Source organism: Anser anser, assembly GCF_964211835.1.
Source record: "Anser anser genome assembly, chromosome: 5".
In the NCBI taxonomy this organism is placed as follows: domain Eukaryota; kingdom Metazoa; phylum Chordata; class Aves; order Anseriformes; family Anatidae; genus Anser; species Anser anser.
Window position 1 is genome coordinate 33573090 of NC_139725.1, and position 25115 is coordinate 33598204.

At 40.1% G+C, this 25115-nt stretch overlaps 2 protein-coding genes across 3 annotated transcripts in view; both read right to left on the minus strand.

Annotated features, from left to right (window-relative positions):
• Nucleotides 1–13883, minus strand: part of LOC310900947 (carbohydrate sulfotransferase 8-like) — a 48444-nt gene extending 34561 nt beyond the window's left edge. Inside the window, exon 1 of the mRNA XM_083839700.1 lies at nt 3936–13883. The gene's annotated coding sequence lies outside the window, so the exon portion shown is untranslated. The remainder of the gene's footprint in view (nt 1–3935) is intronic.
• Nucleotides 13884–14039: 156 nt separating this feature from the next.
• RTF1 (RTF1 homolog, Paf1/RNA polymerase II complex component) overlaps nt 14040–25115 on the minus strand; it is a 30566-nt gene continuing 19490 nt past the window's right edge. For both annotated transcript variants that reach the window (XM_083839696.1, XM_083839695.1), the window contains 10 exons: nt 24469–24551; nt 22950–23037; nt 22752–22859; nt 22100–22177; nt 20846–20967; nt 20429–20486; nt 19775–19852; nt 18592–18687; nt 18194–18305; nt 14040–16869 (listed from right to left, as the gene is read on the minus strand). In XM_083839696.1, the coding sequence (XP_083695822.1) occupies nt 16763–16869; nt 18194–18305; nt 18592–18687; nt 19775–19852; nt 20429–20486; nt 20846–20967; nt 22100–22177; nt 22752–22859; nt 22950–23037; nt 24469–24551 (930 nt within the window). In that variant the 3' untranslated portion in view covers nt 14040–16762. The remainder of the gene's footprint in view (nt 16870–18193; nt 18306–18591; nt 18688–19774; nt 19853–20428; nt 20487–20845; nt 20968–22099; nt 22178–22751; nt 22860–22949; nt 23038–24468; nt 24552–25115) is intronic.

Sequence of the window (25115 nt, forward strand, 5' to 3'; positions counted from 1 at the left end):
TGTTTGCAGAGAAGCTCCCACCTCCAAACCATCAGGCAGAAAGGGGCTCCATGGGTCGTCAGGGCCTGTCCAACCACCCCCTGCCAGACATGGAGGCCATGTCCCACCACAAGCCTAGGCCAAACAGGCCCAGCTTCATGGTGCTGGGGCAGGCCAGGCCAGAAAGGCATCTCACAGCACAGGGCTAAGGCTGGGGCTGAGGCCAGCTCCAGCCAGGGCCCCAGGGACAGGCCACATACAGAGGACACATCTTGAGGTCCCAAGCAAGAGGCACCAGAGGCAGAGCTGAGCCAGCGGCCAGCAGCCCTCCAGCACGACACAGCCCAAGCAGGGGCTGAGGGCCCTGGGCCGAGCTTAAATAGAGGCCTTGGGCCCGTGGCTGTGGGGAGGCCCCCGGTGAGGCTTGCCAGGGCTCGGTGCTGCCCTCAGGCCTGGCACTCCTGGTCCATGGCAAGCATTTAACTGGTGTTTACAGCAAGCTATGGACCTGAGATATGTCCAGCTGCCAGTCTTCCTTAACATCTTTTAAATTGTTTGCTGTACCTTGTGGAAAACATTTTCAGTAAAGTTCTTTAAAATCGATCCTTTCACTCGGACCACTTGGTGTTGGCAGCGGGTAGGTTCCTGCTCTCCCCTGAGGAGCCGCAGCTTCTTCACATCTATGGCTGTGAGGGAGACTGGATGAGCGCTGGGAAAGGCTAGCAGCTCCAAAACCCTGCTTCTGGCCATCCTACTTCCCCTAATGTAATTCCCCTACATCTGTTCTTGTAACTGAAGCATCTGTAAGGTACCAGCCCTTCAGTGTGTCTTTGTGCTCTAGGCACAACATTGCTCCAGGAATGGTATTTTCTTCATCCTCTACGTGTGTCTTTGTTGTGTGTTATTTTTTTCTCGGGGTCTCTATCACCAGATAGATTTACAGCTTAAATGGTAATAATCAACTTAGTTGCCTTCACCTAGTACAAGCCTGCCAATATACATTATTTTTCCATACGTTTCTTTGTTTCGGTCTACGCTAGGCAAAAAAAAAAAAAAAAAAGATGGGTGATGAAGCTGCCTCCTTTTATGAGAATACCCTGATGGTCCAGGCACTGGAGACCCCATACCTGTATCAGAGCTGAACAACATTTCTCCCACTTAAACCTCAGTTAATGCAAATTCTCTGGGGCTGCAACAGTCTTCACACCATGTTCACCTCATGCACCCAGCTCCCTTGCAGTGCTAAAGTGACTATTACATGGATGAGATAACAGGGCATTGGTTTCCAATGAAATGCCCAACAGCTCTGGTTCTCTTGTGTGCTTGGAGTTAATCATTTTTGAAAAGCAACCTTCTCAACAAATTTTCATATCTACCATTGTATTTTTAATCTCATTTGCTGAAGAAAGTAAGATAAACAGTGAATGGAAATAATCATGCCACTGTGCCATAGCTGCATATTTTCTTTTCATTCAGCTTCTAATAGACCTTCAGTTAATCCTCTGAAACGTTCAGTTAGCAATTCAACTTTAAAATCTTTTTTTTCTTCCTTGTCTTGTTTGTTCAATGCCTTACTCCCACTATTCTACTGAAAAAAGAGGACAGTGTGAATAACTAAGCCAGAAATAATGCATGTACCAAGCTGCTACGATCCATCCACGAGTAACTGGGTAATATAATTAGACAAACAGTCTAATTTTAAACTCTGGACAGTTTTCCTTAATTTATTTTCTGTATAAAACATAGCAACCTCTTATCTATCACACTGAAACCTCTGCACTCTGAAACTAACTTGTAAGGAAAGTGATTTTTAACATCAAGTTAAAAGACTGTAAAAGGAAAAGAGGAGCTTAGGTTGGAATGAAGTATTGACAGAAATCCTGTGTATCTCACACTGCCTCACATCAACAGCTGATTTGGGTCGCTCACACCAGTTTCAGAAAGGGACAATTATACTTACATCTCTGCGTTCAACAAGAAAAAAAGGTCACACAAGGCATATACCACTCATTCTCAAAGTTTCTCTGAGTTGTCCTTTCATTTCATGACTCTCCAAAACAGCTCCTAAAGTTTACTCTCTGCAGTCTCAGTTACCTACCAATACTGTCAAATTTTAACAGCCTGTGCTGTATTTTAATTTGAAACAACTAGTTCTTTTTTTCTTTTCTCATTTTCATGTGCAAATGAAAATATTCACTATTCCTTTTGTATACCTGATCATGTTAAACAATCATCTTGTAGGAACTCAATGAAAATATAGAAAGCCCAGTCTTTTTCTACCTTATTTGCTGTTGCACTGTCTCAGGTCTCCTTTTTTCCTAGAATATTTTCAGTTTTATTCTTCCCTTGTGCATGTAACAGATCACAATATTCACATTTTTAATACTGCCTATATTACTATAAAGAAGCTCAGTTCTCAGCTTTCTACTAAAAACTTCCTAGTTTCAAAGATTTTTAGCTATGCCAATTAACAGTTTGGGCTTAACTCTCTAGTCTTTTAAAATGTTTGTTCTTTATTCCACAGGACTATTTGACTGCGGATACTCTGTACTCAATAGAAAATACATATAGTCATATCCTTTTGCAAAACATTGAACTTACAAATTAAATGGGGAACCCACTCTTTACTGGTTACAACTGATAGGCTGTTAACACATTTAGTATGCCATTACAAACATACCAGATCTAATTTTTTAAATAAGATTACAGATTTAGTACTTGAACTCTGAATTGCGTCCTGAGAAAACAATCCACACTGGTACAGAATTTCAGGCACATGCAAGAAAATCTAGGCTATTTTAAATTGCAGATCATAGATTTCCACAATTATCATGGCAAACTTTTCTTTGGCATTTCTGTTCTTTGGTGGTTTTTTTTTTTTTTTTTGGTACACATCCTTTGATATACTTCTACATCTACCTTCATTTGAAGCTAATAGTTTACAATTTGAGCCATTTTTATATTGCTTTATTCACTGAAGCTAAAGCTAAACAAACCTTTACACCTTCATTTTCCATAATTACTACAGAATTCAGCCACTTAGTAGGCTTTTCTTTAATGTTCTATTTATCAAATTCCTCTCTAAGTTTTTGCTGAAGCAGTAAAGATGCTGGTTTACATTTGTAGATTTTTTTTTTTTTTGCAGTATAACTGTATCTTACATCACAGCAATTTCCTTCTCACACCTTCAAAATACTTGATCAGCACACCTGTGAATTCCTGTCTACCTAATGGACACATCTTCCTGACAAGCCCTGTCATGTTTATAAGCACAGAATGAGTAATCTTCTCTAGAGCAATCAGAAGCTATTTATTTACACTATTTTATTTTACCTTTATATCTGAATTACTTATGCATGGGCAAAGGCTTCCCTGCTTTACATTCTGAATTGTGTTTAAGAGCAGTAAAGTTCTCTCCCCTCATTTGTTTTAATTAGCGCACATTAACTTAATGCCTCACCACCTGATAAATGCATATTAAGATTTCAACCAATAAGCAGATGTTCTAATTCCCTGAAACAGCTCTCCCTATCTTCAAAATAACTTCTGTGTTATACAAAATGTATTTACTTAGCGTCTTTTAACTTCCTTTAAAGTCCTTTAACTTCCATTCTCCTCCATCCACTCTCATTGTTTTGATTCTACTGTTTAATACCATCCAGGATAATATAGCTTTCTCCCTTCCAACACGTGGAGCCTCATTGGTTTTATTTCGCATCCTGATGCGATTTCATTGTATGCTTGTGTTTTTTTTTTCTTCTAAGTTTAAATTGGGATATTCCATGTATATTTTCCTCAGTTTTAGATGTCCACATCCTATTGCAACATGCTCTTGGATTAGACACTCCCCCCCAACATCTTTTTATTCATTTTTTATTTTTAAAGGCTGTACCTATATTTCTTTCCTTCTGTAAATACAATATTCTTTGACACCTGATTGACTTTTCTTAACTTACCTTGTATGTTTTGACAGATATCTTGCCTCTGACACAGGAACTTTTTAAGAGCTGCTTTAGAGGTTGTACCTAAACCAAAGTCAGAAACCAAACTCTGCTTCTAGTGAGTGAGGGGGGCCCTGGCCCCCCATCTCTGCATCTTTCCCTGGTTTCCCAATGGTGGGGCTGGCAGGAGGGCCCAGCCGCGGGGCAATGGTGCTGGGTGATGAAGCAACCTGTGGAGCAGGAGACACGCTCCTTAAATAAAGGACTCGCAGGGCTGCAGGACAGAAACTGCTCACCAGCACAGTGCTTGCCCAGAGTAAACACAGACTAGTTTATTGCAGATTATAACATTAGCAAATCAGGCTATTGTACCATTTCAGTTCCTCCTCAGTGAAATTAAAATCTTTCTGTAACACCATTTTCCTTCTTCCTGGATTAAATTATTCTCCAGTTTAAATCTATTATCATGAACCTGGACAACAGGCTCTTTTTGAATCCAAAAGGATAGATTCACTGTATAGAACAGAACAGCTTTATTTACTCCTCAGTTTCCTGTGAAATTCTAATTGTGCATCTCAGAAATATTCAGTCCTAACACTAAGGCATTTAATGTCTTCATTTAGACCAGGAGGATAACCTGAAAGCATGTTCAAACTTGGAGAGAGAGAGAGATGATGAAATCACCATTGAGGTAGACAATTGTTTGACCACTTGAGAACTCTATGACCTTTTAGTTTACTGAGAAATATTAATAAATATGTGAACATAGCAAACCATTTCTCTTTACTGAAACCTTATTGTGTGGTTCAGGTTTTTGGAATAGACTTTTGTAACATTTGTTTGTGTCAAAGATAAAAGACAATCCCTCTTAGCTACCTTTACTTAGCACCACTGCACACGTTGCACACATTGTGTAGTTGTTCCTGTAGAGCATGAAAAGAAAAACTCCAGTGAGCATAAATATTCAAGGGAAGAATTTTCTGTCCTGATCGTACATTCATAAGAAAACTTTTTTTTTTTTCTTCCCCTAGGAGGCTCAAGCAATTCTGCAGGGAAGATATTTGAGAGGATGACAGAGAAAGTTATGCACATTATGATGGGGGAGTTTTACCAGCAGCCCAACGAAGGGGTGATAGACAGGGCTCACAGGAAGGGGCCCGGGATAGTGTGAACAAAAGGAAACAAAAATCAACAAAATAGGGCTTTAGCAGGGTCTCCTCAGGCAGTTGCAGGTAGGTGAGGAAATGCCTACAAAGCATCATTATGGGAAAACTCACCAGCATGCCAGCGTGCCCCTCTGCAGTGCCTGAACACGAATGCATGTGGCATGGGCAATAAATATAAGTAATTAGAGATGTGCATGCAGCTGCAAGGCCATGATCTGTGGGGGGATCACAGAGACACGGTGGAACAGCTCTACAACTTCCTTGTGAAGGGGAGTGGAGAGGCAGGTGACCTATTCACTGTAAACACCACTGATAGGACCCGTGGGAATGGTGTTAAGCTGAGGCGGGGGAAGTTTAGGCTGGACATCAGGAAGAGGTTCTTCACCGAGAGGGTGGTCACACACTGGAACAGGCTCCCCAGGGACGTAGTCACTGCACCAGGCCTGTCTGAATTTAAAAAGCGTTTGGACTGTGCACTTAGTCACATGGTCTAAACTTTGGGCAGACCTGTGCGGTGCCAAGAGTTGGACTCAATGATCCTTAAGGGTCCCTTCCAACTCGGGATGTTCTGTGATTCTATGATATTGCTGGAGTACTGCAAAGGAGGGATGAAGGCTCTTAGGAAGGACAGGCTGGGAAGATGAGGAGTTGTACTTTATGTGAGAGCTGAAGTGCATGGAGCTCTGCCTGGGGATAGATAACTAATTGAGAGATGATGGGTTATGTATGAAATAGATGACCAGTATGGGTAATGTTGTAGTGTGTGCCTGCTATAGGCCACCTGACTAGAAAGAACAAGAGGATGAGGCTTTCTACAGACAGCTAGAAGTAGGCTGACATTCTCATGCCCTAATCCTTGTGGGGGACTCCAACCACCCTGGCTGGTTGAAGACACCAGGACATAAGCAATCTAGGAGGGCCCTAGGGAACATCGATGACAAATTCCCGACCAAAGTGGCAGAGAAGCCAGTGAGGTGGGACTGTATTCTGCTAGACCTTATACTCACAAACAAGGAGGGGCTTGTTGGAGTCAACGTAAAGGTCAATGGCAGCATTGGCTCCAGTGACCATGAAATGGTGGAGAAGACAGAAGAACTCTGAAAAGACAGAATGGGGCAAAATGCAGGATCACAACCCTGGATTTCAGGAAAGGACTTCAGCCTCTTCAGGGGTCTGCCTGGAAGAGTCTCACGGGATAAGGCCCTGGAGAGAAGAAGGGCCCAAGACAGCTAGTTGATATTCAAGGTTTACCTCCTCCGAGCTTAAGAGCAGTCTATCCCAATGAGCAGGAAGTCAGGAAAAAATGCTAGGAAGCCAACAATAATAAAAAAGGATGTCCCGACAAAACTCAAATACAAAAAGGAAGCATACAGAAGGTGGAAACTGCAACAGGTAACCTGGGAGGAATATCAAGACACCATCCAAGCATGCAGAAAGGAGATCAAATTAACCCTTACATTCATTAAATACTTGAGTGGTATTTGAGAAATGAACTCAGTGAAATGTTTCCAATTTACACCACCAGTTCCTAAGCCAATGAGATCCTGACATTTTTCTTATATTTTTCTTATTTCCAGTTTTAAAGCATCCTGAGATTTTAGGAAAAAAAAACAAAATGCTATAATCAATCATTAATTAATTAATTGATTAATGATTAATAATTAATCAAACCCAGAAGAGACTGAAAAGAGAATATGCGATGCATAGAGTTAAATAAGAATAGTTCAATAAATAAGTGCCACTCATGAACATTTTCTTACCCTGCTGCATTTGTGCAGAACACAGTTGCCTACAGTGCTCTGTGACGGGAAATATCAATCCCCCATTCTCTTCTCTGAGATGAACCCCTTAAACTCAGCACAGACTGCCTGACGCATGCTTTTGGCATCTTGTCCCAAGGCCTCAGGTAGCATAGTGAATATTACAGTGATTGTGTAATGGGGACATCAGTTTCTAACAGCTGAACAGTATGGGCATAGAGTCATCCTGAAATCAGCAGATTCCTGGCATTCACATCATAGTATGTTTTTTTTTTCCCTCAGCCACAGCCTTGCTCTATTTGCCAGCGCAAGCCTGTAGGAATACGGCAGGGCTCAGAAGCTTGTCTCTGTAAGCTGAGACCAGCTGCTCAAGAGGATGTCCAGTAAATACCACTTTGGTGGAATTGTTCAGAAAACCCTGTTGTAGCTCAGGAAGGAAAGGGCTCGATCTTTTCCTACATGATTTCAGAAAGGTCCTGCTCAAGCACTTTTGGTGGAGCAGAATGATGCTTCTCCAGCCTGTGCAGCCACATGGCTCCCAAGAGGTGAGCCCGTAGCGCTGTTTTATGAGAACAAATCAGCATGAAATAACTTAACGGGTACTCTTTTTATTACCATAGACAAAGTTATATTGCCTTAAGAAACTATAAATCTATATCCTAGTACAAGTAAATATTTGAAGCCGGTATTATTTTTTGGTAAGTTTCTGATAGACAATCCATAGCACTGCAATTTCTGACACTGCGCTCACAACATCTGTATCTATCATTAAAATGGTTCTACTAAAAACAAATTATTACACATTTTAATTATATTATTGTATTTTGATTTATAAACACTGATAGTGAAAAGCAAATAGAGAATGAGAATAAAGAACAAATACTGGAAGTTTCTCCATACTAGTTTTTCCACACAGACAAGATGTAGTTGAAGCTGGCGTTCATGTACTGTACTAGCACTGCAAGGAAACAGCAATACTTGAAAATAAAAAGAATGTAAAAAAAACTTTACCGGAAAATCCCAATTTTAATGGAACACAGGGTGCTTAACCATGAAAATGTTATCAAAACCTGACACTTGGTTTGTTTATAAAATACATGACTGCAGGAGCCTGGGCTGACTCTGCAGGTAGTACCACTGCTGAATGCAGGCTTGAGAACACCATGGAAAATCGCTGCTGCTTGCTCCCTCTGCATGGCTGCAGCCCCTGCACTGAGCTGCTCTGCTCAGGGTGGAGCAGAGGAGAAGGCTGGACCCAACAGGCTGGAAGGCAAACAGGAGAGAAGAGAGCCTGGCTGGAGGTGGCAGGGTATGGTACTGGGGCCCCCGGGCGTGAAGAAGCAGTCGAACTCTGCAGAAGAAACCAAAGGGTGATTCAGGACCCTTGAGAGTATTTGCACAAAGCTTCACTGAAACCTGAGAAATAGCAGGGCAGAAAACATGAAGGTGCTTGTCTGAAAGACATTTAAACCGGCCATAGATTAGAGGCAGGAGTCAGCATCTCATTAATAATGAGATGATTAGTAGGGTGTGGACAAGAGACAGAGAGCCTTGAAAGTAAAGGCATATAGCCCACGTTTGATGTACTTAGAAAAGTATATCCCAGAAAAAAATAATCAGAAAGAAATAACAGATAATACGTTATCAACCTGACTGCAAGAAATGAGATTTTATGACAAGTCCTCAACAGAACTGTCTTAAAATTAAAGAAACTGGCAATGTCACATGGCCACCGTATGACAGACTCTGTAACCATTTCCCCACAATCTTTTCTCAGGACAGCACGGTTCAGTCAGCTGAGCCCTGGCAGCACTGGAGCTGGTGAACACGACTACCTGCCAGAGGAATGGTGCTCGTTCTCCCACATCAGCAAAAACCCCGCACTGGTTCTGCTCACACCTCTGTAAGCTCAGGCCAGCAGCCAGCTAACTTAAAGCAGCCAGCCTGAGGTTGATGGCTGGGCAAGCGCTCAGACCCTATGCTGCTCATGTTGCAGTTTGCTCTCTTGTTCCCAGTAAGTGGAGGCTTTGAGAACTATCACCGACATCTGCTCACCAGAAACGTACCTGTGCTACCCAAATTGAGAAATACTTGAACATCCATTTCCCCCAGTTATCAGAAACTTATTTCTCTTAGTTCCTCTTCAGGCATTTATTGCATGGCAAAAGAAAGAGAACATCAAGATCTTCAGCAACAAGTCAGGTACTTTAAAGTCTACAAACCCAACCTACAATTCCTCTGCAAATGTTGGATGCAATGAAGACGATCACAATTTCTTGTTGCACTTTGCTCCTCCTCCCATAGGCTCTTACCAGTGAGTCTTAAGAGTGCTCCTCTATCTTCTCTTGGCTTCTACCCACTTGTGAAAACTGCAGTGGTTTGTGTCGCTTTGCTCTTATCTTGGTTTCAAAAGAGATTGAACAAACCCAGAAAAGGTTGGTCCATTGGTGATTAAGTGTAAACAGTTTCAAAACAACCTCTGGTTCTGGATGTCCCTGAACTGTGGATGTTGAGAAGCTGGGATAAGATATTCAGGGGGAAAAAGAACGCCGTGCCCTATTTCTTATACCACTACCCGAGACAGGATAATGGCCCAAAGGGACAATTTGATTAGACTCAGCATCGCAGCTCTGCTGCCCTTCCCCACCTAGAAGAGGAATGCTGTTTCTCACTCAGAGTGATGGAATATTCCCTGGCAGAACTTCTGACAGTAACTCCCTTCTTGTGGGAGCCCTTCCCCATCTGGCATCTCTCCTCCACTTGACTGATTTGCAGGATTTTAAGTCCCTCCTGTTGGTAATCTATTAGAAAACCTACTCTATTTCTCCCTCACCACAAAATTTTCCTGTGAAACATTCAGCCCCTTGATAGAAAAGAGAAAAATCAGTCTCTTACAGCCTAGTGAGACATTTATGATGGCTGTATGTCTGTCCCGTACAGGAATTCTTTACTTTTTCAGAGAGATCCTTACAAGGATCAATTTAAAGACCAAAAAGAATATTCTGCAAAACTTCTGACCCTCCAGACTGATTAACAGCTTCAAGATTCTCCATGCTTAATTTGTGGAAACTGAATGTAGTGCTCTCTATAGTACAGACAGTATTCTCTCTTCACAATCCACTATTGCCCAGAACCAAAAATTTCACCTTTAGGTTTTGGTAAGTGTTTTACAATAACAAATAAGCATTCCTACTCTTTTTCTTCTTGATAATGTAAGAAGTGGCTATTTGATTGAATTTTTTTTTTCTTAGCTCTGTTCACATCTGTGAAGGTAAAGGCTAGGATCAAGACATAAGAGACAAAAAAAGTAAACATTTCTCTGGTTGTAAGCTAGAGCACCAACCCGAATCGCTCAGCAAGAAAGCCAACAGACCCTTCCAAAACCAAGCAAGCAAATGGAACAATTTCTCTCATATCCAGAGACTGCAGTCTTAGTCCTCCCACACCAAGAGAAATCCCCTCAAAAGCTCACCATTTGCTGTCCTTTGTCAGCATTAAAGCACCTTGCCTTATAACAATAACCCAAGTGCTAATCCATTTAAAGGAGATTGGTCAAATCATGTGGCTCAGTTCACTTTCAAAAAAGTAGTCCTCCCTTGATTCTGTTTTTGTACGCGTGTTTCCTCTTCACTAATACCTACTCTATTGTCTCAAAATTTTTAAGCAGTAATTTCAGCCACAGAACTTCTGGACCAGAGCCACTAGATGTTCTAAATACTGAGCCTTCATTGTCTTCCATTTATAGACACAGGTACAGGTAAGACGGTTTCATCAACTCTACGTGAATTATTTTATTGAAGAACCTACAGGCTTGCGATGTGGTTGATTTCCTGGATGATGTGCATGCTGTAGCCATTTATTACTCATTTAAAAAAAAAAAAGATTTTCAAAGCCCCACGGGCTCCTCGAAGTGACATTTTTGTGTGTGGTTGCCCAGGTGGATGGTTACCAAGGCTACCTGACATGGCTGAGCAGTGCTTTGCCTCTGATTTGTCAGGTTCAGCTTGACAAATCGATTCTTTTTATTACTGAATGATTTTCTACAATACCACGTTGGTCTTTTCCCAGGATTAATTTCCAGCTACAGTAAAAAGTTAAGAGCAAAAATATACATATAGAATTTTATAAAGAAACCAAAGGCAATAGGAAAATCGAGGCCCATTTTTTCCAGCATCTAATCAAGTACAGCTGTGTACGCTGTGCAAACCAGTGCCAAAAAGCTTGTGAAGGCAGTTGGAGAGGGGTGCTTAGAAGCCACCACTGAGCTGAGGGAGTTGCTCAGCATATTCAGTAGCAAAAGTTGACTCCTCATCCTCCTGAGCTCAGGGGACTGGAAAAACAAGTCAAGGGAGCTAGAGAACAGATCCCAGGTTTCCACAGGTCAGCCTTTGAGACGCTGCTTTTCACTCTCCTTGTGACTCAGGTACTGCAGCCCCAGTATTGCTGGATCGATGCTCCCTGCACCACAGACATTGCTTTCTTGGAGCCCTGCGCTGCCCCAGCACAGAGGGGGAAGGATACAGGACAAGGGGACCATTGGAAAAGTTGCATAACTGACAGGCTCTCCCTTTAGGCCAGTTTTTCAGATGTCATAAAACGGTTGATTTCAAGGTGGAAGTTGAGGAACAGAGAAAAAGGGGCAATAAGCAGCCTTCAGAATTCAAATGCTCTCTAAATTTGAGGTCATAACTTACAGTTAACAACCAGCCATCGATAAACTCATCATGACCCATTCTATGCTGGATAACAATGGATCCCACTATACACCACTTCCTGAAGAGAGCTGGACTGGAGAAATCACCCAGGCTGTCTCTGCTCACCATTCAAAATTTTGGCATGTGGCATTCTGCAAAGACCTCAGTCTCAGCTTCCAGTAAACAGCACAAAATAGGCACCAAGGGAAAGTCTTGAACTGTGACTTTGCAATTCAGGTCACCCGCAAATGAAAATATTCACCATTCTCCCTATATACTTTGCTATCCTCAGCTTCTTATCTTTGATCACTTCACAAAATATTATGAAACTTTGCCATGGAAATTAAAAAAACCACCTGAATCGATCAACTAATCCAGATACAAAACTGAAAATGATTGCTGTTTTTGAACTTCATTTATTCTTTCTCAGAGAAAGAATGCATTTACTCAAATCTTCAAGTTTGCCTTGATAATGGAAAAACAGGTTTGCCTCTATAGTCTGTTATGATACTTCCTGGTGTAGAACCTCATTACACAAATAGCTACTCTGTTTTTCATGACTGGTATGCCCTCAATGCCAAAGAAATAAAACTTTTTGCTTTTTTAGTGCTTATGTTACATACAAGCCACTTTTCTAGTCACAGAGGTAATTTTTCCCCCAAATCAAGGGAGTCTACAGTGTTACACCAACTGTTGAGCATGTGTTTGTGCTAACTGCAGCCAAAGTAATCACTGCATTAGGGCCACTCTTGGGGGAATATCTAATTTTTCATCATAACGTTCCACAGCATAGTTGGGATGTGTGAGCAACAGTTTTGTTCTGACTGTCATACCACCAAACACCTAAATCAGTTGTTGCTTGAATAAAATGAGAAATACCTGGGATACATAAGGAGCTGAGGATGTACAAGAACTGCCACCTTTGAGCAGTGTCCGCAGGTGAGCTGCCGAGTCATTCACATTCAGGCTGCTGCTTCCCAACAGCTTCTGCTCCTCCACTACAGCTTCCAGTGGAATGCCTAAAAACTGATAGCCACGCATCTGGTTTTAGGAGCTGATTTTTTTATTATTATTATTATTTTTTTTACACAGTAATTTCACTTTGATAAATAATGCTAGTGAATTACCTGTTGGCAGACCTGCCACCAAGAAGAATTACAAAGAAGGGATGAAGAAGTTGATATTTATGCTGTTGCACTTGAGTCCAATACACTTTTGTCCCCATTTGGGGCATAACGGCAATTACACGTTTATCCGCAGTCATGAAGGAGAGCAAACAAATGATTCAATAACGGTCCTTTCGTAAAGCACAAAGTCACAACAATCAGGGATTTCAGATAAAGCTTTATCTGTTTGATTTTGGGACATGTTTTACAACTGTTGAAATCCCCCCTCTCCCTCCTGCGCTCTTAAGTTAACGTCTTAGGATTTCTTTCCTGCACCTTGCACCATAAAACAAGTCACAATGATCTTATTCATATTGTCTGCAAAGGCAGACCCTCTAATATTCTGGTCATTATATGACTACAGCCTCATGACAGAAAATAACCTGTATTCTTTGCTTCAGTGTACATTACTTAGCATTAGGTTGTATTTATGAACCTCATCTGAAACAAGTAACCTTGCCAGCTGTTAAAACTACACCTGCAATGTAACTTAAATACCCTATCCACCCTTGTTTTCTGTAGAACAAGCTGACAGAGGCTTACCAATAAACCAAAAGGCAAAAAGCCAAAATCCAAGATGACTTCTACATGTCTGTTTATTCCCCAGTACGTAAAACTAATGAGGTATTCTGTAAGCCCCTAATTTTCAGTTCTCACCTTCTGCTAAAGCAGTTTCTTCTCACAGAAATTTAATTCATTTTCCTTTGAGGGATAAGAGCACATCCCATGTTTTCCTTTGAGTGACTATCCCTCCCAAAGCCAGTTAAAAATTGACAACCCACCCGCAAGACTGTTTATGCTAAGATTTCTTTAAAATCTGTGACCTGGCATGGCAGCTTAAAAGCATACTCGTTTTAAAAAAGCTCATGAGGAGGAAAACTTCAAAATGCATTTTGTTCAAGTACATCAAAGGAACACTTAGCTAATCAAATCTCAGTTACAGTCCCAAGTACAGTCTCACTCCATCTCAATCAGCAGCTTTTCTAAGCTCAGTTACATGCTTTAGCAGCTTTGATTACAAAAATAGCTTGGATTTCTACAAGACAAGCAAAGTTTGTATATTTAACAAGATGCAGCAGAAATGCAAGAGAACTGACCTTCCAACAGGCTCCATTTGATTCTAGTGGTAAGGAGCAACTCTAGTCATCAGAGAGTGATCCAGGAGTAAACAGCTCCTCTTGCAAAAGAAAGGCCTTATTTTTCATTAGTTATTTTACGGTGTTAGCATTTTATTTCTTAAATTTCCAGTGTTTCCAAGTGTTAGTTTCTGAAAAAATCAAACTTCCACAAACAGGAAACTCTTACCACCTCAGATCAAGGGATAAACATAATCAACCTTATTAAACCAACAAACCAAGTTTATTTATAGAAGTCTGTACAATTGTAATGAACTATGCTAGGACACCAATGAAACAAAGCAAACAAATCTCTCCCTAATGAGCGGGAGGTGTAGTCACTCACCTTTACATGCACTTAAAGGAAAAAAGATTACAGCTTTCATACACAGTTCCGTAACTATTCGGAGTACTTTCTTGATGTATTATCCTCAGTATAAGAGAGTTGCACAATACTTTACTGACTGTTGCTTCTCTCAAAAACAGCATTTCAGCAGCATCTAGAGACTTTGAGAGGGTAAGTGGCAGTTTGATAGTTGCAGATAAACAGGACATAGCCCATCATTCATTGCCGCATTCTTAACTCCCTACATCTCCTGTTTTGTCTCCACTAAAAGTTTCTTGCAACACTGTACAGGTCAGGTCTCATTGATATTTTTGACTGCAGTACAGACTACTTATGCGTTACCAAAAGTAGAAGTTCACTAATACCAATGCATCAAGGGCAAGCGTATTCAAAATACTGAATCTGAGTTAACATTACCTTCAGAGACCACTGTTCACTGCACCCCAGAGCTCTGAGGCATTGCCATGGGAAAATCAACTTCTGAGTTGCTTGATTTTGCAATTATTTCTGCAAAGCATTGGAGAGTGATTATTTTGAAAACTGGCTATTGCAAAATAAGTTTTGATTTTTTTTTATTACAAATCTTTAACATCATTGAAGTTGTTGAGAAAACAAAATCATGTCAAATGCATATCTACACAGTGAATCACGATGTCTCCTATGAAGTTATCACGGTATTCCATGGATTCCATAAATCCACTCTTAAAAAAGTTAAAAGTACATATACGTGAGAGCCTACAACAACTCCAGAGAAGCTGCTAAAAAAGGCCATCAAATAAAGCAGTCTATGGTTACATATTTACAGAATAATCCACGTGTCCTAGAATTATGGACTATTCAGTAAATAAGTACTGAAGTATCCCTAATTTGTTTACATGGTAGATTATAGCTGCTTCATAGGTTGATTTTCTTTTTATACACAGTTCATAGTATCAATCTGCACACAATTATATGATGTTTCTTTAAAGCTACTGTTAAAAAAGGAATAAGAGAAAGTTAAGTAAGAACTAGATTAAAGTTTCATTAAGAATCCAACAAGAAAGTATCAAACACAGGTTCAGACATAACCAGTGTATGATTTCAGAAAAATAGTAATGCTCTGACACAAAAAGAGCATCAGCATTTTCCCTCTTCGGGGTCCCCCAGAAACATTCCTATCCAGCTCAGTGCTTAAGTTAGCATATTCATACTGGCCTGAGTAGGAACAAACACGTGCTTGCACGCTTACCTGAACGAGGGCCTCTACCTTCTAGACTTCTAATTCTCTTTTAATTTAGTTCTTAGCTCCATATATTCAGTTGTATCTTGTTTGGAAAAGCTCTTTTTAAATGTCACTTATATTTACACTTTGATTTTATTTTTTTTAAAACACCTGAGTGATAATTGAGCTGTCACCTTGTGTCCAGTCAAATATTTCATAAAGCCATATAATTCTTGTGCTAGTGTTGCACTCCACTTGTACCAGTTTATATATGAAAAATGCACATCAGCTACCTCTCATACATTATCCACTGACCTTTCCACTGTGTCCTTCCGGTGCCCTTCCCCTTTCACACAAAGTGATTTTATTTTAAAAAAATTTTGTTTGTTTGTTTCATAGAAGCCTGGTTTAAATGGTTCACAAAGCAAGAAACAAACGTGAGCTAGAGCCCAGTGAAGACACGATGACTTAACAAATGCGTAATATTGGAGGCTTGGAGAAGAAACTAAAGCCCAGCCAATGAGCACCCCAGGGGCATCCCAGAAAGAGCTACTCCACTCAGCTAAAGCTGGAGACTCCAGATGTGCTACAGATGACAAGTCCCACATCAAGAGCTGTGTACCTCTCTCTCATCAGTAAAGTGAAAGTAAAAAAGGGAACATGAAGTTAAACAGCTATATCAACCAAGCCGTTTTAGTAAGAAGAATCACATTTAATGAGTTTCTTTCTTGCAATTTCAGATGCTCAAGTACAGCTGGTAGAAATTCAAAACAGCCGTAAAGAACTGTGACAGACGGATACAAATAGTACTGCAGCTTAAAAATGATAAAAAACACCTGAAAAAAAGTCACACAACCCTCCCAAAAAAATTTACACTTTGAACCTAAGCCAGTTTTTGAAGATTCCCTTCTCCAAAGCTAGGATGAAGGAGGAAGAAGAGGAGGAAGAAAGTGCAGATGACCTTCCAGCCACAAAGGTCTTGCGCCAATGTTTATTCACTGTGCCTGTGGTGGTATGTAAGGGGAGATCACCAAGTGCTGATTCTGCGACCACCAAGAGATTCCTACGGAAATCCAGACCTCAGGCTAATACTGAACACAGAGTAGACCAACGAGCTGCATCAACAAAAAAAAAACAACTCAAACTAAAAGAAATGGGAAGACCCCAAATAGCACAGATCCACATTTGTGAGGGGGGCAGGAGGAAAGGGCAAGAAGGGAGGTCTATACAGTAAATAGTTGAATGGTTTATGTTACAGATGACTGGCAGTTTTAAAGAGTCTCTTCCCAGCTCCATTGCTGCTCCGACCCAGAAGGGAGAACTGAAAAGGGAGGAAGAAAAGGTAGGACATCATCGTGGAGCATGCAGGATCAGAAGCAGCAGAGTGGGCATGCTCAAATAAGCCCCCGCCTCTTTTTGTAGTCCTCCAAATTCAACGATCTCCGAGGGGCACCATCTTTTGCTGGTGGAGCCTTGGAGGTGATGGCCAGTGCCTTAGATTCTGTTGGGGATAAGAGAAGAGTGAGGACCAAAATAAATGAGAACTACAGATTTTTACTTGTTTTTACTGACAACTTCACCACAAAATCACATTTGGCTTCTCTGGTATGCATGAGGTTAAAAGTTAAGCAACCAGATACTGGCTATGTTATCTTCAAAGATAAAGCACATGCAAATTTCACTCCATTTGTTAAACTTGCTTTCTGCCAATAAAAGTACTTTCATTTCTTAAGAAAACTACTCTGCAGCATATTGAAATCACAATATACATGGAGCCTTTCGGCTCAGATCTCAGATCTTCGATAGATCACCATCCATAAGAATAGCAAGCACAAAAGAGACAAAAAACGAGATGGAAGTAAGACTTCCTACCGATGTCTACAACACACAGCTTACACACACTTCAAATAATCCCAGTTCTTCCATTATGAAAGAAGACTGCACTAAACAAGATACAAGTGTTGTCAAAAACAAAACCACCATCCATACTTAAACCTGTATCTATATTGTTTCTCTCTCACACTCTTTTCAGCCTCCTTTCTAGTTTTCAGTGTTCTTCTGTGCCTAGCCCTTATCTGCTTGCCAGCTTCCTGAAGTTCATAATTTGCATTCACACTCCTATTCTTGCCACTCTACCAAATTCTAGTCTTACATCCAGGATTCCAATCTTGATCTAGTTTGGAAGGACTCAACCTCTTCTACTTTCCCTTCTTTATAAGATTTTAAATGTATATCTGTTAAGTACACCTTAATTCCCTTTCCCAATATTTTGGTCCCCATAAAATTTTGCTTCAACACTATGGGGAATACTAAAGTCAGTGAACAGCAGCTTGATTTTTGAACCTGCTGCTTTACCAATACTTTATCCACACAGTGCATACACAGATTACGGAATAGGACATTACAGATACCCAGAGCTTATCTGGTTTCAAAAGCAACTAGAAAATCTGTAGAGTAAGTATCAGAGTAGATATCAAAGCTTATTAAATACAACACACTCAGATGTTCCTCAAGGATTACAGAAGCCACAGATACTGTAGACTGGAAGAATATATCAGAAAACTCGTTACCTCCTTTTCTCCCTAGGCATTTGGAGCAAGGATACAAGTATATACAGGCTTTCAGTGTAACACAATCCAGCTACTATTGTTTTCTCAGTGAATGTCGCTAGCACACACACCTCTCCTCCTCAATTCAGGATACCATGAAGACAAACACAGATCCTTTGCTCCCATTTTCAAAAGCCCACCACTGACTCTGAAAAAACTAAGCTCTACCATAATGATCTGGGCAATCACACCCCTAAACTCAACTGGAAAACGTACCAGAACTGGGAACTTGAAGATCAATCTTTACATCAAAGTCATGTACTTTGAAAAGATCTTCCGAGAGATCACTGGCTGATTTAGAGTTCACATCTTTATCCTTCCCTTGACCCTGGAAGAAAAATAAGTAAATTTCCAACCCTTATGTGTCTAGACAAAGGTAACGAGAATACTTTTCACCCCAGCTTTCATCACAAACATATTTAGTTTAGCTTTCACAGTGCTGGAGAAACTTAAGTTTCTTTCCCCGTGGAAAAAAAAGCTGTTCTATAATAATGCTTTGCAGCATACTTACTTCTAGAGCTGAAGCATGCACATCTACTATTAGTCATAAGCTTCTAGAGCAAAGCTGCGATGGTAGGAGGGAACACGAAACAGAATCGGAAAACGAAACTTGCCTTACTCATGTCCTTTGGAGCATCTGGTAGTACACCAGATCCATATTTTGCATTTAGCTGTGCAAGGATGGCAGCTTGTACAGCAGGATCTCTGGACTGCAGGGGGAAATAAAACACTGTATTTAAATTGGTGAAAACTATACTGCCATTTTGTTGAGACAGTGCTCATATCCATTAATATAAAACCAAAAGAAGACCTAGATCAGTCAGCCCAGTCTTCAGGATCTTAAGGACATTTTAAGATATCCTGATACCTATGTAATGCATCTGGTAGTACTAAACTAAAAAATTTCCTCAGAAAGTCTTTCTTTGAGGAGACAGTACATTTCTGTGACTGGTCTTAAAACTGTCCTCAGATAGGATTGCTTTTAGCTTACAGTTCTGGCTGAAACACTCTACTAGTGACAAAATTATTAAAATACTTTTCTTTACATCGTAATAGTTGTCTACCATAATAAATCTACTCAACAACTATGATTCTTCTTTCTAATAAATAATTAATTATTTCAGGCCCTGCAATAAAATCTATTTCCTTGTTAATTTGTAGAGACTGACAAGATCCCACTTGACCTTTTTTTAAGTACTGATACTAGAACTGTATACTATTTCAGAACATGCTTCAAAGCCTAATCGTTTAGAAGTAAGAGCTGATCACTCAACTTTTTTATCCATCATTTATACAGCTATGGATTGCAATAGCACGTTTTGCCACTATCACAGTGGAAGTTTGTGTTAAACTACTTTATTCATCACAGGCCCTAAATGCCTAGTCTCTTCTTTCCTTTCACAGATCTTTAAAGAAAATCTCAACCAACTAGAAGCAAAACTCACACCTAAAGAAAGCTGCCTTCCCAAAGCTAACTAAATCTGTGTAAAGAGTAATTCTACATATAAGAATTTGCTACAAAAATCCAAGGCAGAGTTGCACCTCCATGTACATGCTCATATCACTCATGTCCTTTATGGTTTTATGGAGGAAAAAAAGTACTGCTTTTTCCTTTTTGGGGGATAGTGAGACTAGAATTTCACTCAATTATATCTCACCCTGGAACCCCCTGAGCGTTGATAGCATATGGCACAGTTAGGAATGAATACAAATAACATTTTCCATCCTAATCCCTGCATTACATTGGTTACTGTTTTTCTCCATATTGCCTCAGTTGAACTTGAATATTACACTCACATTAGACACTATTGTGGGCTTGCACTGCCGCCTAGTAAAGGGGTCCATTTGTTGGTTTTTCATACTGTGACTTTCAGCCTGCAGAAGAAGCACATTGTTTTGCAGTTAGCTACTTGCATGGTTATAAATCCTCCCACAGCACCACACCCATGCAGGTACTCACCAGCAATATATAATGTCAAGGTTAGAGAGACAAAAATAGTAACAGCATTACGGACCAGAAAGATTTTGTAACACCCACAATCCTACACTTCACAGAGCAAAACTGCCCTTACCAAATACAACAGAACATAGCCACATAACTTGCAAGGTAACTGAGGCTTAAGTATTTGTTAAGAAGCTTAACTGTTCTTAACAGAAGCGTCACCACAGAGAATTGACTATTTCGTCTGCTATTTCATTCCCTGAAGTCTCCTTTCCGATTTTTTCCCCCCTTACAGAATGCGCTAAGTCACTATTACAGTCAGTAGTCTCCTGACTGAGTTGATCATAAAGATAAAGCAATTTGCTTAAAACAAACAAAAAAGTCACATCACTTGCCTATATAAAAGGTGTTATGAGATCATTAAAAATGAGTAATTTCATCATGCAATTATCTTGCTATGCATCATTTCATCTCTCTATGCACAGAAGTATTAATTTGGCATTATTTACCACGAGAGCCTTCTCAGACTCAACGATATTCCACTCTCTATTTCTCTGGTTGATGTAACTGCAGAAGAAAAAAAAGAAGAGGGGAAAAAGAAAGCGATTGTCATTTGTCAACCTCTATACAATAAAATGCCCATCAGCATTTTTACATCTTCGTCTGATTACAAATTCCTCTTACACAACACAACTGCTATCCCGGTTATGAGTTTTTATTTTTGACAGTTTTAACTGAATGACACATAAAAGGAAGTGGAGAGAGGCAAAATCCAACACAGATATCATGATATAAGCTTCATGAATACACTGTACAAAAAAAGGAAACAAAGCCTTACAGCTAGATCACTACCGATTTAACTGATTTCTCTGTGTCTTTTGGTTGATACTATTTTAGAAAGAAAATTCCCAATATCTGTTTCTTACCTGATTGCAGAAATGTTTTTTGTTCGCTGACGATCCAGGGCTTCTGCTCTCTCCTCAAGTTCATTAAGCTGATCTTGAATCTGTTTGGCCTTATCTTGGTCCCCCAAGTCCTCAGCCATGGCCTTCAACCAAACAATAATTCATTAGGCACTACTCTTTACCACAGTGCCAGTCAGAGAAATGAGTGATAGACACACAAATCAGCCAGCTAACCCTATTCCAGTTGCAGATGTTCTAACCCCATATACTAAGAATATAGCAGAGAGCTAAAGTTTCCCTTCAACTTAAAGCAAAACTGGACCTCTCTTTCTGAAAAATTCCATGAACCTTTGAAACCCCTGAAAGTAAAGACGACTTAGGAACACTAGTCTCAGAAAGATTAAGTGAGTTGTCCTAGTCAAAGTTTTAATATTGCTGTTTGTCAGCCAAGGAAGAGACCGATTATTTCTTCAATTGTGAGTTGCGACTTATTTAAGCAAGTTGGAGGGTCCCCTACTAAAACATCAGACAACAACAGTAGCTTATTATGCCACCTGGTGACAACAAAAGGCAATTGCACTCCTCTGCACTGTCAAACTATTTACAAATTCATGCAGAGTAAAAAATGACTAAACACTACAGTTAAGTCAAAGAATATAGAACTAATGATTAACATGATCTCTTTGTTTTTACTCTGCATGAAGCATGAGGGTCTTGAAAAAGGGCTGCACAAACAAAAACAATGTTTTATATCTTTGTCCTCAGAGATACTTAAGACTGCTTGTTTACTTGACTTCTGGGCTTTGACTTCTCAGAACTGTTAGGTCTATGCATTCCAGAAAGGTTACATGTAAACCAGTTTAGGGGCAAGTAAATCCGTTCAGTGTATTCTTTTCAATACAAATTACTGGTCACAACAAAATAAAAACTCAGTCAACACTGAGCAAAAGACAATTTAACACTAGTTTTGAAGTCAACTTTCAAGTGTTACTAGTGAGTACCCTGCAAAAAAGGTAAAGGGAAATCAGTCCCTGAAGTAGAACTACTTAACTTCCAGTATCAGCTAGTATCATTGGCAATTGTCCTTAATGAAGGAATGCAACAGCTTAAACTGGATTCTAAGTGTTCTGAACCCAGCAGTGAACCTTGAGAGCTGCCTCTTAACTGCATAGTTCAAGTCGAGCTTACTGCTGACTTCTGCCAAAATCCAGATGAGCTCCAGTTCTTCTAAATCAAAGACTGCATTAAGCTTGCAGGCATCATCTTATCTCTCACCTTCTCCTTTAACAGCTGAGTTTTCTTCATAGCATAATTTGGAGGGGCTTTTCTGAACCTTTCCTTCTCTTTCACAATCTGTAAGAACCAGAAGAAACAGCAAGGATATGCAGGTATGAAATGTCTACTTTAATACTTAGACACTAGAAGCAACAGATCAATATCACCTAAGAAATGTACTTACTGCCATAGAATTTTACTCATGCTCTTTCTCTGCTTCTGTTTTTAATTTGTGAGTTGGTAATGAGTTACAGCTCCTTCCCCCTCACTTACGACCTATAAAAATCTGATGCTAATCACATTTGGTCAGTATGAAGCAAATATTAAGCTGCAGAAACTGTGATAAAAGTATCTATGACGATGCTGTTAGCTTTCCAGAACTTGAGAACTAAGTTGCCACACTTGGGTTAGGAGTTCAAAGCTGTGCAACACAAGTTGAGGACGAAGGTAGCAGGGCACAAAGGATGAAGTAAAGCAGCAGTCAGAACCAAACAGCTGGATCACCAAGCTACTCTATCCAGTTATGCAATTTCATTTTCTTCTTAGGAAGAAGATACCATGAAAATTTTGCTCGGTAAGAGCTAACGCTCTACTCCATGAGTTCCTTCCACCTTTAAGCATTGCAAGAACCTCACTACAACACACTGTTTACCTCCTCAATGTCCTGGTCATTAAACTTGTAGTTGAGGGCTTCTTTGATGGACACTTCCTTCTTGTTTATCTCATCTAGTGTGGGTAGCTGCATTCCAGCAGAGAACATCTAAATACAATAACAAGTTTTTTACAATTTTTACTTAGAATACCCCTGGCGGAAGGCTGCTTAGAAGATACTGAAGTCTGGCAAACTTACCGCTTCCTTCCACTTCATGAACTCACTTTCAGTAAATTCCTGATTTGAGACAAACTCCAAACGAAACACACGCTGATCACTGCCATGCCTGCAACAAGAAAATGCAACATCCCTTTCTTATGGTACAGAGCTGTGGTATTTTATCTTTAAGTAATAAATTGACTCATGAAGCCCCAAAACAGACACTTAAGGCTACTCTTAGCTCATGTGCTATCTATTCTTAACTTCAGTAAGGTCTAACAGAGTTTGGGAGCCTAAGTCAGCTCTTAGTACCAAGTAGTTATACAAAGGAATACTTGACACCAAGTTTGCAAGAAACAGTCAGTTAAGCAAGTAATACGCTCAGTAGTAAAGAGAAACAGACTTAGAATCTTAGAATGCTTCAGGTTAAAGATCATCTAGGTCCAACCCCCCTCCCTGACACAGTCCCTTCTCCTGTTTTCTTTTAGGCCCTCTTTAGGTAATGGAAGGATGCTGTAAAGTCTCCCCAAAGCCTTCTCTTCTCCAAACAGAACAACCTCAGCTCCCCCAACCTGTCTTCATAGGAGAGGTGTTCCAGCCCTTTGATCATCCTCAACTTATCTCACACCTGAACCATAAGTACCCTGTTTGGTGACCCATCGCATGATGTTAGGAAACAAAGTTCTTTCATGTTTGGACCAGTAGAAATCCCCTGCAGGCAGTACTGAATTATACATTGCTGGAGCCAACCCCTGCACAATTTCTCATTCATTGGCTAATCAAGGGCCAGTAAGCCTTAGAGACTACATTCTGTGGAGCTATACCAGCTGAACTACCATACTGCCACTAACCACTACCAAACTTAGTTGCCACAGTGTAAATTTCAGTCAAAACATGAGCTCTCTCCTGAAGTAGCCTAAGAAGCTATTCTATGTCATGATGGATTTAGATAAGACTTTTTTTTGTTACTCCACATTTGCACCCACATCTATTCTCCACATACTTATCTGTTTCTCCCAAATGGTTAATATCTTCTTGACCTATCTTATCAGGATGTTTTGTATTGGAACTGTTAAACCCCATCACACAATCCTTATAAGTGCTGTTAGAACAACTGACAAATCTGATACTATATTCAGCTTCTTCCCTACAAAACACTATTTCTGTCGTAACACATATACCAGACCTCATCATGTATGCCTTTAAATGATGCATATTTCTAACACCTGATTATAGCAATGGTGGTGAAAACATAGGAAAAACATGGCAAAGTTCAAGAGGTCTATATGAGCAATCATGGGTTACTAGTGCAAATAAACTGCTCAGCTGTCAACACAAACACAAGTCCCTGCATGAGACTTTTTATGATTTAATTATGCATACATGTTAGAAAACAATAAAAAGAGAACAATAAAACCACAAAAAAGCATCCTAACAGTAAGTCATTGCAAGGTCCAGTTTGTTTTTCAGCTCTCATCCCCAAACCACCCAGAGAACACTGCATGCTATAAGAAGGACGCTGATTCGTGAACTGATAAGGGTTGCTTTGGTTTCTTACCGCAACTGCAGTCCTTTGTTTGTCCGGGTACCACCAAGTTGGTAAACCTTTGCAGTCTCTACCACACCAGTTATTTCAGCAACCTATACACAAAAGAAAGGATGCAAGAGGTTTTTGTGTGTGTTCCTAGAACATATCTGACATATTTAAGCCTTTTCACCAGACATCAAAAACCTTATTCTAATTAACAATTCTAACTACATCAAAGGTAGCAGGACTCTTCAGTGTACATTATCAGGTACTGAATCAGTTCACCATGTATCACCTTTGAGTTGGAAAACTGTATAATCAGAAAGCTTGATGCATTTTTGTATCTTCTCAGTCTACCTCCTAGCCAAATGATGTGCACCTTCCTGTTTTCTTTAAATTAACCCTAGTTTAGTTTCCTGTAATGTCCCAAATGAAAAACACTATAGCTATTCACATACTAAATGCAGCCCTTCTGGGGACCATTTTAATGCAGTATTAGACAACATTATTGTATCCTATGATTGTGCAGTTAGAGCAATGAAGCAGAAAAATAAAACTGTGCTCTAAATCACATTCTCTTCTGAAGCTCACTGATGTACTAGAAACCCTTTGTAAAGTGAGAACTGAGACCACACAATAACTAGGGAATATTCCCAGAAATACGGAATGATTCTTAC